At 41.7% G+C, this 12700-nt stretch overlaps 1 protein-coding gene across 1 annotated transcript; it reads left to right on the forward strand.

Annotated features, from left to right (window-relative positions):
• The first annotated feature begins 2873 nt into the window (after positions 1-2873).
• On the forward strand, positions 2874-12337 carry shrprbck1r (sharpin and rbck1 related). Its single transcript, XM_080490022.1, has 14 exons — positions 2874-3542; positions 5197-5371; positions 6022-6099; positions 6555-6696; positions 6800-6890; positions 6980-7301; positions 8490-8599; positions 8733-8903; positions 10031-10191; positions 10366-10477; positions 10569-10748; positions 11001-11099; positions 11301-11444; positions 11574-12337. The coding sequence occupies exons 1-14, from the start codon at positions 3273-3275 to the stop codon at positions 11652-11654; spliced, it is 2136 nt and encodes a 711-aa protein (XP_080346148.1). The 5' UTR covers positions 2874-3272; the 3' UTR covers positions 11655-12337.
• Positions 12338-12700: the final 363 nt, after the last annotated feature.

Raw genomic sequence — 12700 nt, forward strand, 5'->3', positions numbered from 1 at the left:
CCCACAATGCATTCTTAAGCAAAGCTCTTGTGTCATCAGAAGCTACTGCAACTTTTCCTAAAGAAGCTCTGAGACTTCGAATACTAAGACTGTAAATGTGGATGACTCATTTGGATCCAGCCACTTTCTTTATTCTAAATCTTACATTACACCTACAAGTTAAACATATGTTCTCATACTGAAACCTACAGTACGAGATTAGACAAGCTGTGTCAGTGCTGGTATAACAGTGTCAATGAAAAGACAGAGCTATTAGTAATTTCAGTAAAAACTTTCCCGTGTCGCATGTATCAAGGTGTAAAGTCACCTTGGGGTCTGAAGCTTTGTCGATTACAGAAAACATAAATGTTCACAGTGGTGCCCAGAGTGAAATTTACAGTTGACTCATAGCATTCATTACAGGAAGGCATTTTGTGAATCTCCAATGAAAATGAGAGATTACTCAAAATATCCCCAAAATATCATCAGACATTACTCTTGTATGACGCAAATGTTTCCTTCCATGTATTTCTGCACTTGCACATGCACACAGTTTTCCCCGAAGGCAGCACTTTGCTTTTCCACCACGAATTAGGGCACCCTTAATTTTGTCATGGGTTCAGATGAGATAAGATTGTGTTGTGCAGACCCAACTGCAATAATGAGAAGATAACTACCGGAGGACGTGTAATCACACCACGACAAAAAAACATCCATAAACAATAAAGCTAATTTGATTTATAACAGTGGATCCTAATGTGGAAACAAAATTTGTGGTAATTTGCTTCTCTGTGCTTTGTCAGAGGCAGACATTTGAGGTTTGGGTCTGTGTACCGTTCATCTCAATTTATTGTGACTCAGAACTGTACCAAGTCTAGGCAGAGCCCAGATTATGCTCAGGTTCCAACAACCGTAACAAATTGTACATTTCTTACCTGTGGAATTTACACAATATATAGATATTTTTTTCTTTTGCCTTTGGACCCTAACTTCACAATAAATATTTGAAGCAAACCACAACACAGTGTGGTTACACTATAAATCCCCTCCTCTCCTGTACTGTTCCACGAGGTTCTGATTGAATGGCTTCATCTCATGAGTGTCATTTGCATTTCTGTGAATGGGCCCGTTCAGACCTGGTTAACATGCGCTGGAGGTGTACTGGATGGGCAGTCAACGCACAGCGGGGGTCACCAGACTTCCCGTTCCAGTCATTTCCCCCACATCATCATGAGTGACACGACTGAGTGATGTCCCAGTTCAAACAGGAACTCTATCTGGGAGCATATTGAAAGAATTTACATTGAAACAACTAAAATTCGGTCTCGCCGTTTGGATTTCCTCTCATTGTAGAGCATAACGAATGTGGTATTGATTGAAAAAGCTTGCTTACAGAATGATTAACAGCCCGACCTAACTGACCACTGTGGCATAAATCAGTCCCCTTTCTTGCTACAGTATATTTTGTTAATGGCCCCACAAATCATGACGGAATGCGTGGGCTGGCACATTCACTGACCATGTTGGGTTTGCCCCGTTTCTATCAAAAAAAAAAAAAACGAAACTGCAAATGGGCATGCAGTGGTCAACGGGGAAATTTCTTTAAAGGGATTTCCCGTCTTGCTTTCATTCAAGACCAATCAGATTTTGAGTATTTCTCAAATGTTGTTTCGAAATTTTTAAATTGATTGAGTGGTGACAAGGACCGAATAGGTTTGGGTTTTTTTTCCCAGCAATAATAAAGTGAAAAAAGCTTAGACATTTAAAAAAAAATGTTTTTAAATTGTCACGTCGAATCGGTTATCAAAATCCAGAAAGTATATAAAATGGGGTCATCGATATCCAGTTAAAAAAAAAAAAGCCTGACTGGAACAAAAGCATCCAGTACTGTGACCCAATGGCTTATAGCGAGAAAAAGATTGTCTTCGTGAGATGAGATAAGAAGGTGAAAAGAGACGAAGGTGACCAAAGCTGGAGATTTGGGGTTCAAGTTCCATCTGGGTCGTGCTGTTTAAGCTCATGAACGTACAATCTAAATAACTATCATCACTTACTTACTTGCACAAGTGCTGTTTTTGTTTCCTCGCATTATATCGAAATGAGTATGGATTTTATTTACAACCCTAAGTTTATTACCTAGTTTCACATTGATCCGAACAAGCATAAAACACAGCTAAACAACGGAAAAATCTTGTTTTTCTTCTGAAGAAAAGCCAAAGGCGAAGGTGACTCACTGCAGGGAAGGAGGTTGATGCAGAGGTCGAGGGAATAACAGGGACGAAGAGACAAGACAAGCAGAAGACTGCAGTGGCCCAGTGGCCTAATGGATAAGGCATCAGCCTCCGGAGCTGGGGATTGAGGGTTCGAGTCCCTCCTGGGTCGTTACATTATAATTTGATTTGTTTGCTGTAGGAATTCATCATCAGTTGCAATGTTCAATTCAGCCTCAGTGTTTGTGATGGAGAAAAGGTACTACACTTAGAAAGAAGTCTAGAAAGCCTCAACCCCCACACACAATTTAATCAAACGTAAAGTAAATATCAGAAATTATATATGAATCGATGGTGCGAGGCCTGCAATTGACACAGCCATCACTTGGAGCATCAGGACCTGAAATGAGAAGTAGATTTGAATTGTAAGTGGGAAGCTTTGCTGCCTCTCTGTGGTAGAATAGGTACATACACATCATATTCTGCATTTATCACCGGACGCATTGCTTACTCTTCTTTATTAAAATCACGTACTTCAATCATTAGTTCGTGCACGCGATCCGTGACTCAGCTGCGGGAATTAACAGAGATCAGGGTGCGTGCAGAGGAGTGAGAGAGGTTCATTACTCATGCGGCTATTTAAAGGAACATAAATATTACAACAACACACGTCACCAAGGCGGCCGCGCATGCGCACCAAGGAACTGAAAGCACCACTATCCAGTCAGCTGTATCAAACTACTACAATAACCTTGGTGTCGGGGCGGTTTCTGTACGGGGTGCCACGAAGAGCAAACCCCCACCTGTGTGGGATTTATTCCGAACCAAAGAAGAAAGGAGCGTGGCGTACAGCTACTACTTTTTTTTTGTCGTGAAGCGGCTCGGAACAGTTGTGACACTGGGCGCACTTACTTCCTGTTGACACTGAGGCTCCCTGAACGCAACAACAACATACAATGCGAGCGACGTGAACACGAGCGGATATTAAAAGTGGAATAACTACGCGGGACAGGAGGTAAACAGCCGAGCGGACCCCCTCAACCTGGTGTATGTGTGTGTTTCCTACATGAGTGTGTGGGAAACATGTCGCTGACTTCGGGCGGCTGGACTCACTCCCCGGGCTGCACGCCGGACCAGCTCGCCGCCCTGCCCAGCCACTATGGGGCCTCGCAGCCCGGCTGCCACACCGTCCTCATGTCGGTTCGGGTGTCGGTGTGCCATTCTGGTATTCGGCCGCTGTGTCTACCGGGGGCAGGTGATGAGTCACTCCGCCTGCAGCTCAGCATGGACCCGGGGAAATCCGGGGAATTCCGGCTGTCGCTCCAGGACGGCGGTGGGACGGGCCGGAGTGTGGTGAGTGATGATGTGACTCTCTGCCTGCAGAACTTCTTGTTTTTTAACAAACCAACTGCTTCACTCCAAGAGGAGTTGCTACTCAATCTAAGATTTATAGTTTCCCAAAATAAACTGCATCAAAGCGGCTCCCAAAGCTTTCTGGCCTTTCACGAGGCTCGGATGTCTCAGGAAACCCCCACAGAGTAGATAATACCCACCCCCCTCCCTCCCCATGTGACTTATGCTTAATGTTTCAATCCCTGTCAGGTTTTCTACCACCTAATGTTATCATAAATGACATTTCTAGATCTTTCTATAGCATGCCTGTTAGGTAGGTAGGTATGTCTTTAAAAAACTTAACTGAAGATAAGAAAAGAGAAAGTATTTATAAACAAACTGACAGCATAACCCCATTGAGCTGTCTTTCTATACTTGTATGGGTGGAGGCTAGGACCTACATGGACAAGTTTCCAGTCCATAACCAGTCAAACAGAGAGACAGATAAACACCCACATCTATAGGGAAATTCAGTGTCATTAATTAACCTCAAGTTCATGTTTTTTTTTTTTTTTTTCGATTGTGAGAGCAAAGAGAGAGTGCCTGGGACAAATGGAGAACATGCAACAGCAACAAAGAAAGGCCTGGCAGAGATTTGAACCGCTGACGTTATTGCCAACACTTCCAGCACTTACCACTGTGTAGTCCTCATAAATAACGTCAAAGTCTTGCATCATGTTTATTTCGAGAAGTACAACTTCATTCATTGGATGCACCTTTCAAAAAAACCTAAGATGCCATTCATCTGTTTGCTTCTGGGTCTCAGTGTTCTGGTATGTCTGCCTCCACTGGACAAGATTAGGTTAGAAATGAAGAAAAGCAGTTACTTGTTACTTTAATTTGTTTATAGAAAAAAAGTACAGTTAGCGTTGAAAGTGTATTTTATACTTTCTGCAATGTAATTCTGGTGGCTGGAGTTCGGTGTGTAATGAACAGTTCAGGAGTTGATAGAGCAACAACTTAAATCATGATGAGTCATAAAATACGACATTTATACCTTGTGTGACGTATTTGACTCCTCCATATTATAAGAGTTTCTTATGGCATGGTAAATCAAAGTTTTGGGAAGATATATCAATACAAACCTGCCTGTTTTTGATAGGGTTTAAACACAGAGTGATGCAGGATTTCTTTGTTTTGGCATATTAATATATTATTTCTTTATTAAGGCACTGGGAGAAGCTGCAAGCTCGGCACAGCAAGGCTGTCCTGAAGTCAAACTGGGGTTGTCATCCTGTGACGCGCATCACATAAATCACTGTGTCACTAGAACTCGCTGTCCTTGGTGAAAAAGCTTCAAGTTTCTTTATTTACCAGCATCCAGGCAGCGGAATAGGCGTATTCAGTGGATGCTTATAGTCCTAAACCGTCCAGTCCACTATTGAACTGTCTTTGTTTATTTGTTACTTCTGACAGTTGTGTGGGAAGTGTGTGTACCTTTTATATTTCGTGTCCTTAAAGCCTCAATAAGTCAGAAGAAGAAAAAGTTGTTGTTTGTGGTTCACCGATTAAATGCTTCATGTTGTGATGCACACATGTTGCCAATGATTCATGTTCTTTCTTTGCTCCTTCACAAGAGCGTCTCCTCTCACACTCGCTGTTACTCCTCTTCCAGACCGTCGCAGAGTTTGATCTGAGGACCGTGAACTACGAAGTGAAGTCGCCGAAGTGCCACGAGCTGAGTCTGGCGGCGCCTCCTCATGACCGCATCAGCTTCAACTTTCGCTGCGAGCAGGAGGCCCAGGAGTGGGCGACCGTGGTCATGTCGTCATTACGGGAAGCACACAGAGGTGAGCGACTCACTGTTTTGAAGTTCTCCCAACTCCTTCCAATTTCGGAGCAGGCGTCAACTCATTCTGCGGCGCTCTGGCGAAATAATTAGCGAATTCTGCGTGACTGCAGTTTGACGTCTGAAACTACTTGTTTGTCTGTTTGAATAAAAAAAAGCCTTTCATTCCCATTACCGTCACTTTTAACCACTGTGACTTGTCTTTCATTCAAAACTAATTATAATAATGTGATCTGGCTGTACTTATGTAGTAATAAGCAAGTTTGTGAAAATGTCTTCAAAATATTTTTTTATTTATTCATTTATTTTTTGGGGGTGTGCTCAGTGTCTGATACACAAATGTGGCAGCTGATGTTGAATACTTATAATCTCTGATTTCATTACATTTTCTAAGTGACATTAATCTGGATAGTTTGGTAGCTCTCCTTCTAGTGCTAGTGTAATGTAACTGTGCACTGCAACACTGGACTTAAACAGGCAGTGTGACAAAATTCAGCTAACAGCAGCAGGATATTTAAGGTTAGTCGTGGCTAAAATCTCATCCATGTTGTTCATATCTGTGTTACTGTATTCTGTATTAGTAAATAAATGTGTCATTTGTTGTTTAGTTTTTTTTCTTGTCTTATTTAATCCAACCTTTTGTTTTGCCAGTCGCCCCTCCAGACATTGACCGACAGCAGCCACCCGACGGAGTCCATCTTCAGAACACCATGGCTCTGCAACGAACAGGTGTGTGAGTGAGAACTGAAGCGTTTATCAGCGACTGAGAGAGTCTGTGTGAATGTGAATTGGACAGATTTGTGCATTACAAAGTCGGTCGACTCTGAATGTGCAGCTCTGGCAGTTATTCCTACGCTTTTATCATGTAAAATTAACAGTTTCATTGTTCTCTTTTAAATTTAGATTTTGATCATAATAATAGCCATGAATTAACAAAAGATGTTATCTTGTCAAAGATTTAATCTGATACTGTATTTTTATTAACTACAATTTAAGAGAATAACATTTTAAATAATGATTATGGGGGGAAAGCATTTTCATCGTATTCTTTTTTTTTTTTTTTTTAGATGTATATTGTACATTTTCAGTCATTAAATTGTTATTTAAACCCTTGCATTCATCTCAATGATCTTAAGTTTAACATTCAGGATCTTGCCTCTGTTTTGGTTGTTTTTCACCTGCAGAGGAAACTTGCATCGAGCTGACCCGAGCCATCGAGGCTGGAGACATGCAGTCTGCTTCTGTCTTTGCTGCCACACTTGCCCGTCAGCACGCAGCACTAAAGATCCAGCCCTCCGTCAAAGACTACGAAGACACTGAAATCAAGTGGGGAGAACTTCACTCTTATTTTGTATTCGCCTTTCTAACTAAAAGCTTAAAGTAAAAAAAAAAAAAACTGATGTGTGATATCTCTGCTTTTCTCCAACAGTTTGACTGTTGTGGTGGAGGATTTTTCCACGTCCTGTTGTGTCACTGTGAAAGTTTTCCCACACATGACTACTGCGTCCTTAAAACAGCAGGTTCATATTTAATAAATTATTTTTGCTCACATTCTAATAGAATTGTTCCACGTCTTTGTTTGTTAATCTTTGCTGCCGTCATTTTGCAGATGTTTCTTGAGTATGGCTTCCACCCCCGGGTGCAGCGCTGGGTGATTGGCCAGTGCCTGTGCACCGACCAGCGCTCGCTCGCCTCTTACGGCGTGCGCCAGGATGGCGACACGGCCTTCCTGTACCTCTTGTCGGCCCGGCATGCTCGCTTGACCCTCCAAGTCCTCCAGCGTGATCAGGAAAGCGCCCTCCTCCTCAATCCTCCGGCTCCGTCTTCTCAAAACCCTTCAGTGTCGGTTCCCTCTGCAAACGGCCCTGCATCTCGGGACCAGAGGCCTTACACCACGCTTCCCTCCAGACTCCACACCAGCAGCAACACGGGTAAGAACTGCATAAACACGCGTTTTTCCACAGTTTATCTCACATCTCAATGGCTGAATTGGATCAATTGGAACTGGAAAAAAAATATTTAGCACAACAGTGACAACAAATATTCTATTCATAGTCTGAACCATAATAGTGATAATAATAGAAACGATAACAGGTATGATAGTAGCAATAGGACCAATAATAAGATAAACAATTGTGACATATAACATAACAATACCAAAGGTCGCAGTGACAACAGTAACAATATAAACAGTATGATAATGCACCTTCTTCTCTTTTTAACAGTTAGATTTGCTTCACAATGATGATTAAAAATCAGAGAGACAAATTAAATATTGCATCTGAATGAAGGAAAACAAGTAAATATAAACACATTTAATAACTAATTAAGCCAATAATGAGGGTACAAATGTTGCACAACAAACTCCAACTTTATGTAGAATATATTTACTCAGTGTGGTAATAAATAATCTGCGAAATGCTAAGCTGGCCTACCAAATGTAGTAGTACAACACAAAAAGAGAACAATACTAGAGCATGGTACCTTTACCCTGTAAGCTAAAATAGGAACCAGTGACTCTTGTTCTGCTGTTTTGAGGCAAATGGCTTCCCGACATGACTGAACACCTTCATAGTACTTTTAATGTAAGCGGATATAAAACTTCACTTTTGTCCTTTGATATTGTGTTAATAATTCTTCTTCTTCTGCTGAATAACATACATATCTTTTCTTAAAAATATATATCTTGTTCATGTTGTATTACTTTAATGAGTCAGTTATTGGGGAAAATAAGTTTTGGGGTGTTTCTGTTTGCGTCAGTCCAAAGGACTCTGACAGTAGCTGTATTGACAGCGAGGGTTGAGGCAGCTCTGCTGGGTGAGAGTTATAATCACATGACCTCTAGACAATCTGTCACACCACAGCATTGTGACCAACATCCTGCCCGCTGTTGTTCCTCAATACTCTCCCACAGCAACAACCTTGAATTATTAATAACGTTACCGAAAAACGAGCAGTAACCACTGACAGATGATGGTTCAGCTGCATCTAAAAAAATGGATGTCACTGATAAGTCAAATGTCCTAATTTTCTTTCTACGCTTCTGACATATAGGTTGAAATGTTTAAATGTGATAGCTATGTAAAACGTGTGTGGTGTAAAAGATATTTTCCCCTCAGTTGCTTCAGGTGGGGCTGAGAGACAAAACGCATTTGAGATCAGGGAGCTCATCAACCTGGAGATGCCTCAACTCAGCGAAGCACTCAGCTCCAAGCCGGCCTCCCCACAGGTAATGTACAGGAGCAGCTCTGCTGGTAATCTGATTACAACCTGCTCAAGTGAGATATAGGTTGCATGTGATACTGCTCAATCGTTCATTTGAACAAAAAAATAAAAATACTAACCTGTTTTGTTTTTCGTAGGGTTGGCCATGCCCTTCTTGCACTTTCATTAACAAACCGACTCGGCCGGGCTGCGAGATCTGCAGCACAAACCGCCCTGACAGCTACGTTATCCCTGGTGGATACCGACCTGACGCACTGGAGCTCAGACGAATCCAGCAGGAGAAGGAAGCGATGAGACAATATCAACAGGTATAAAGCAAACGCACTCAAAAGTTTTGCACATGTATCTATACATCGACGCGCATGTAACGGCACCCTTTTCCACCAGCACACACAGGCGACACGAATAAAACCAAAACGCTCGAGATGTACCCGCGCCATTTCGTGTCAGACATGTCAAATAGTTTTTACTGAGTCTGGCCTGCAATATTTTTTTTAAATCCAAATTGAGAAAAAGAGTCGAGACATATGAAGTGAATTCACAGCTGACATTTCCGTCTAAATTTTCAGACTCTCTCAGGTTGACTCTCTTCTCTTCTGTCTCTGTTTTTTTGAAGGAGAAAGGGAGAAGAGATATGCTGAGGAGTGCTGGCCATCAAAACAACTCACTCCTGTATAACCTGGACCAGGACCACTGAACTCGCGCACACACACACACACACACGCAGGCACATGTACACCAAGTTGTCATTTGCACCAACACTTTTATTGCTATAATAAACAGCAAGCCGACTATATACACTTATTTGAAAAGGATTCCCTTTTACTGTTGAACCCATCCCGTAGGGAATAAAGAGGTCGTTTGAATTGCACTGATGCCTCCTTTCTTCCTGTTTTAGGTCAGATAAGAAAGTGTTGGCAAATTTGCAACCATGTTTTTTTTTTTTTTACTTCATGGGTGTAGGAACACAAATACTTGTATACAAATACAATGTATAAACCAACTATGCTGGCAGTGGCAACACGTTTAAAAGAATCTGTCTAATGTCTTTATTGTGTCATGATCTATTCACATATCTTGTTCTTATTGGAGGGCTGTGTAAACCTTCCCTGTATATTGATCATCCAGATGAATGATTATGGTCTGTGTAGACTTTCTGATATGACTTTTTTTAATGAACTCCACAAGAGCAAGAGTTGCCTCTAAATTGAATGTACACATGAAAGATTTTGCACTGTGAGTGTAAATACTCTGTGAAATGAATGAAAATAAAGTGTTATTGTACAGTAAGTGCATCTGTCTGTGTATGGATGAGTTCTACAGTTTCAGAATAAAAAAAATAAAAAAAAGGTGGCCTCATAACAAAGCCAGTGAGTCCACAAAACATGTTTAACCCTGCACTCCCATCCTTCAACAACACCGCTTCTTCTCCCAGGCGAGGGAAGAAGAGCGAAGGGAGAATTTCGCTCGGCTGGTGATGATGGACGGTCAGGACTTGGTGCCGAACCCCGAGCCTGTGGACTGTAGGATCTGCTATGTGGATCTCCCGCCAGGAGAGGGTGTGCTGCTGAGGGAGTGTCTCCACTGTTTCTGCAGGTCAGTCTGAGATTGGAGGGAGAAAAGATTTAGCCAAAGATGTTATTGGATCACAAAAAAGCAGATTGTGGCGCTGAAGAAAATGAATTACTCATCTTAGAAACTCGGTTATTTAAAGCATTTGTGTGTCAACTTGATGACCGAGGATGTTTTTCTGTTTGTGTGCCCACCTAGAGAGTGTTTACGCTCGGTGATCATGCTGAGCGAGGAGCCCGAGGTGTCGTGTCCCTACAGAGATGACATGTACTCGTGTGCCCGCTCCCTGCAGGAGAGGGAGATCAGAGCTGTGAGTTCCACCTGCGAACTCCTCGTTGTCATAAAAAAATAAAAAAAACGCCAGCTCGAGGCACAACACTCTTGCTCTTTCTCCTTTCCAGCTGGTGCCGGCAGAGGAGTACGAGCGCTGGCTGCAGAGAGGTCTCTCTGTGGCGGAGTCCCGATGTGAGGGCAGCTATCACTGTGCAACTCCAGACTGTCTGGGCTGGTGTGTGTACGAGGACACTGTTAATGTCTTCCACTGCCCGGTCTGTAGGAAACACAACTGCCTCATTTGCAAGGTAGAAAACTGTCAATGTTGAGTTGTATAACTATATATATATACATCAATATGCTTTGAATGTGTTTTTCTATTACTGTTTATTTCTCTTTTCAAATGGTGCCTTTCAAATGTGCAGAATGCTCCAATTATGCAACCAGTAACTGCCTCACTAAGAAAGAAGCAGATGAAAACAGCAGTGCTAAAAGTTCCAGACTTTTGAACAAACCATCAAACCACTTGCATTTATTTTGGGTTTTCCCGTTTTATTTAGTCTATCCACGAGGGAATGAACTGTAAACAATACCAAGATGATCTTGCTGTTCGTGCTATAAATGACTCGGCAGCCAGGAGGACTACACATCTATTGAAGGTAAGAATGATAATACAAATGAATACCGTACACGGTTTCTGGACAACTCATTGGTTTACAGCTCTAAAGTATTTCTCTTAAAAAGAGACCAGTCTTATGCGTCTGTGTTGATTTGCACTGTTATCATACACGAGAATGACTTTGTCTTCCGGCCTTTCATCTCATATTGTCTCTTGAATTTGTTGTCTGTCTCACAAACAGACTCTTGTGCAGTCGGGGGAGGCCATGCACTGTCCCCAGTGTGGCATCATTGTGCAGAAGAGGGACGGATGTGACTGGCTGCGCTGCACTGTGTGTCACACTGAAATCTGCTGGGTGACCAGAGGGCCCCGCTGGGGGCCAGGGGTAAGAAACAATTCCTTTTTTCTTTTTCTTTTTTATTATTGTCCTGTAATGTGACTACTTCTCTTAAAATACTATTTTAAAATACCGGCATGCAGATCACTCTTTTAAATGTTGGTTTTCTTTTTAAAGGGGCCCGGAGACACGAGCGCGGGATGCCGCTGCAACGTCAACAAAGAGAAATGTCATCCGAAATGTCAAAACTGCCACTGAATGCAAGGAGTGGGCACGCTGTTAAAGAGGGACAGAACTTACAAAAAAAAAAAAAAAACTGCTCTTAATTAACAGGTCCAAGATGATTGAAGCTAATAATGGAGTTGTGTTTTGGGTATAGTTACAACTAAACTGCTATCGCGGGATTTATACTTAAATTGCACTGTCTTAGAACTGGAGCACTCTTATGTCCCTCTCAGCAAATGTCTCACAATCACTTGTTTCACAGGGTCTTTTGCCATAATTACAATAATACAGGCATCATTTTGGCCTTGAACTGTTACATCAGACTGTTATAATAATAACAAATGAGGTTAGAAGTCTGCAGGACAAGAGTATTACTTTTGAATTCGCGCGGTGCCTTTAGATTAAGACTGAACTGCAGATGTAGTAATACGGGTGTGTTTCTTTTTATTTGTTTTTAATGTTTCACTGGTTGCATACCTGTGTGCATTACCTTAAACTGACGTGGCCTTATTCTGCTGCACAAGAGGTGTCGCGGGGTGTTCAAGTTTACTGGAAAATGTGATTTAAAAAAAAAAAAAAACGGTTCGTCCTTGAAATGCAATTTTCTGCATAGCTCACCTAAGCGTGTGAAGCCATTTCATTTTGTGTGTGATAGTCTGGCTGCATGTGTGAAAAGTTACCAAAGAGGTTTGGAATAAACTGAGGATCTAAGTGTTAATGTGATTTTTATTTTTTTTTTTCCCTTTTCCCTTAGCTGTTGTTTAAACACCTGAGGGAGAACCAGGTTGTTTGCATTGTGGTTATCGCTTGCATATTTCTGTATTTGTAGAAGTGCAGAAGTCACAGAGGTGTTTATCCGGCACGCCGACCAGCTGAGGATGGTTCCAGGTCTTTCCCAATGAAGGGCAAAGTGTGTTGGTTAATATTCAAATATTAATCTTAAAAATAATAACATTCTCTAAAAGAGGTTGAACATATTTAGTCAATAAACTTATATTGGAGAAACTTGCATATAATATGTGATATCTTTCAACATATTTAATATATTATAATTGTATTTTTGTGCATGCATGAATACA

The sequence above is a fragment of the Lipophrys pholis genome (assembly GCF_963383615.2).
Source record: "Lipophrys pholis genome assembly, chromosome: 20".
Classification (NCBI taxonomy): domain Eukaryota; kingdom Metazoa; phylum Chordata; class Actinopteri; order Blenniiformes; family Blenniidae; genus Lipophrys; species Lipophrys pholis.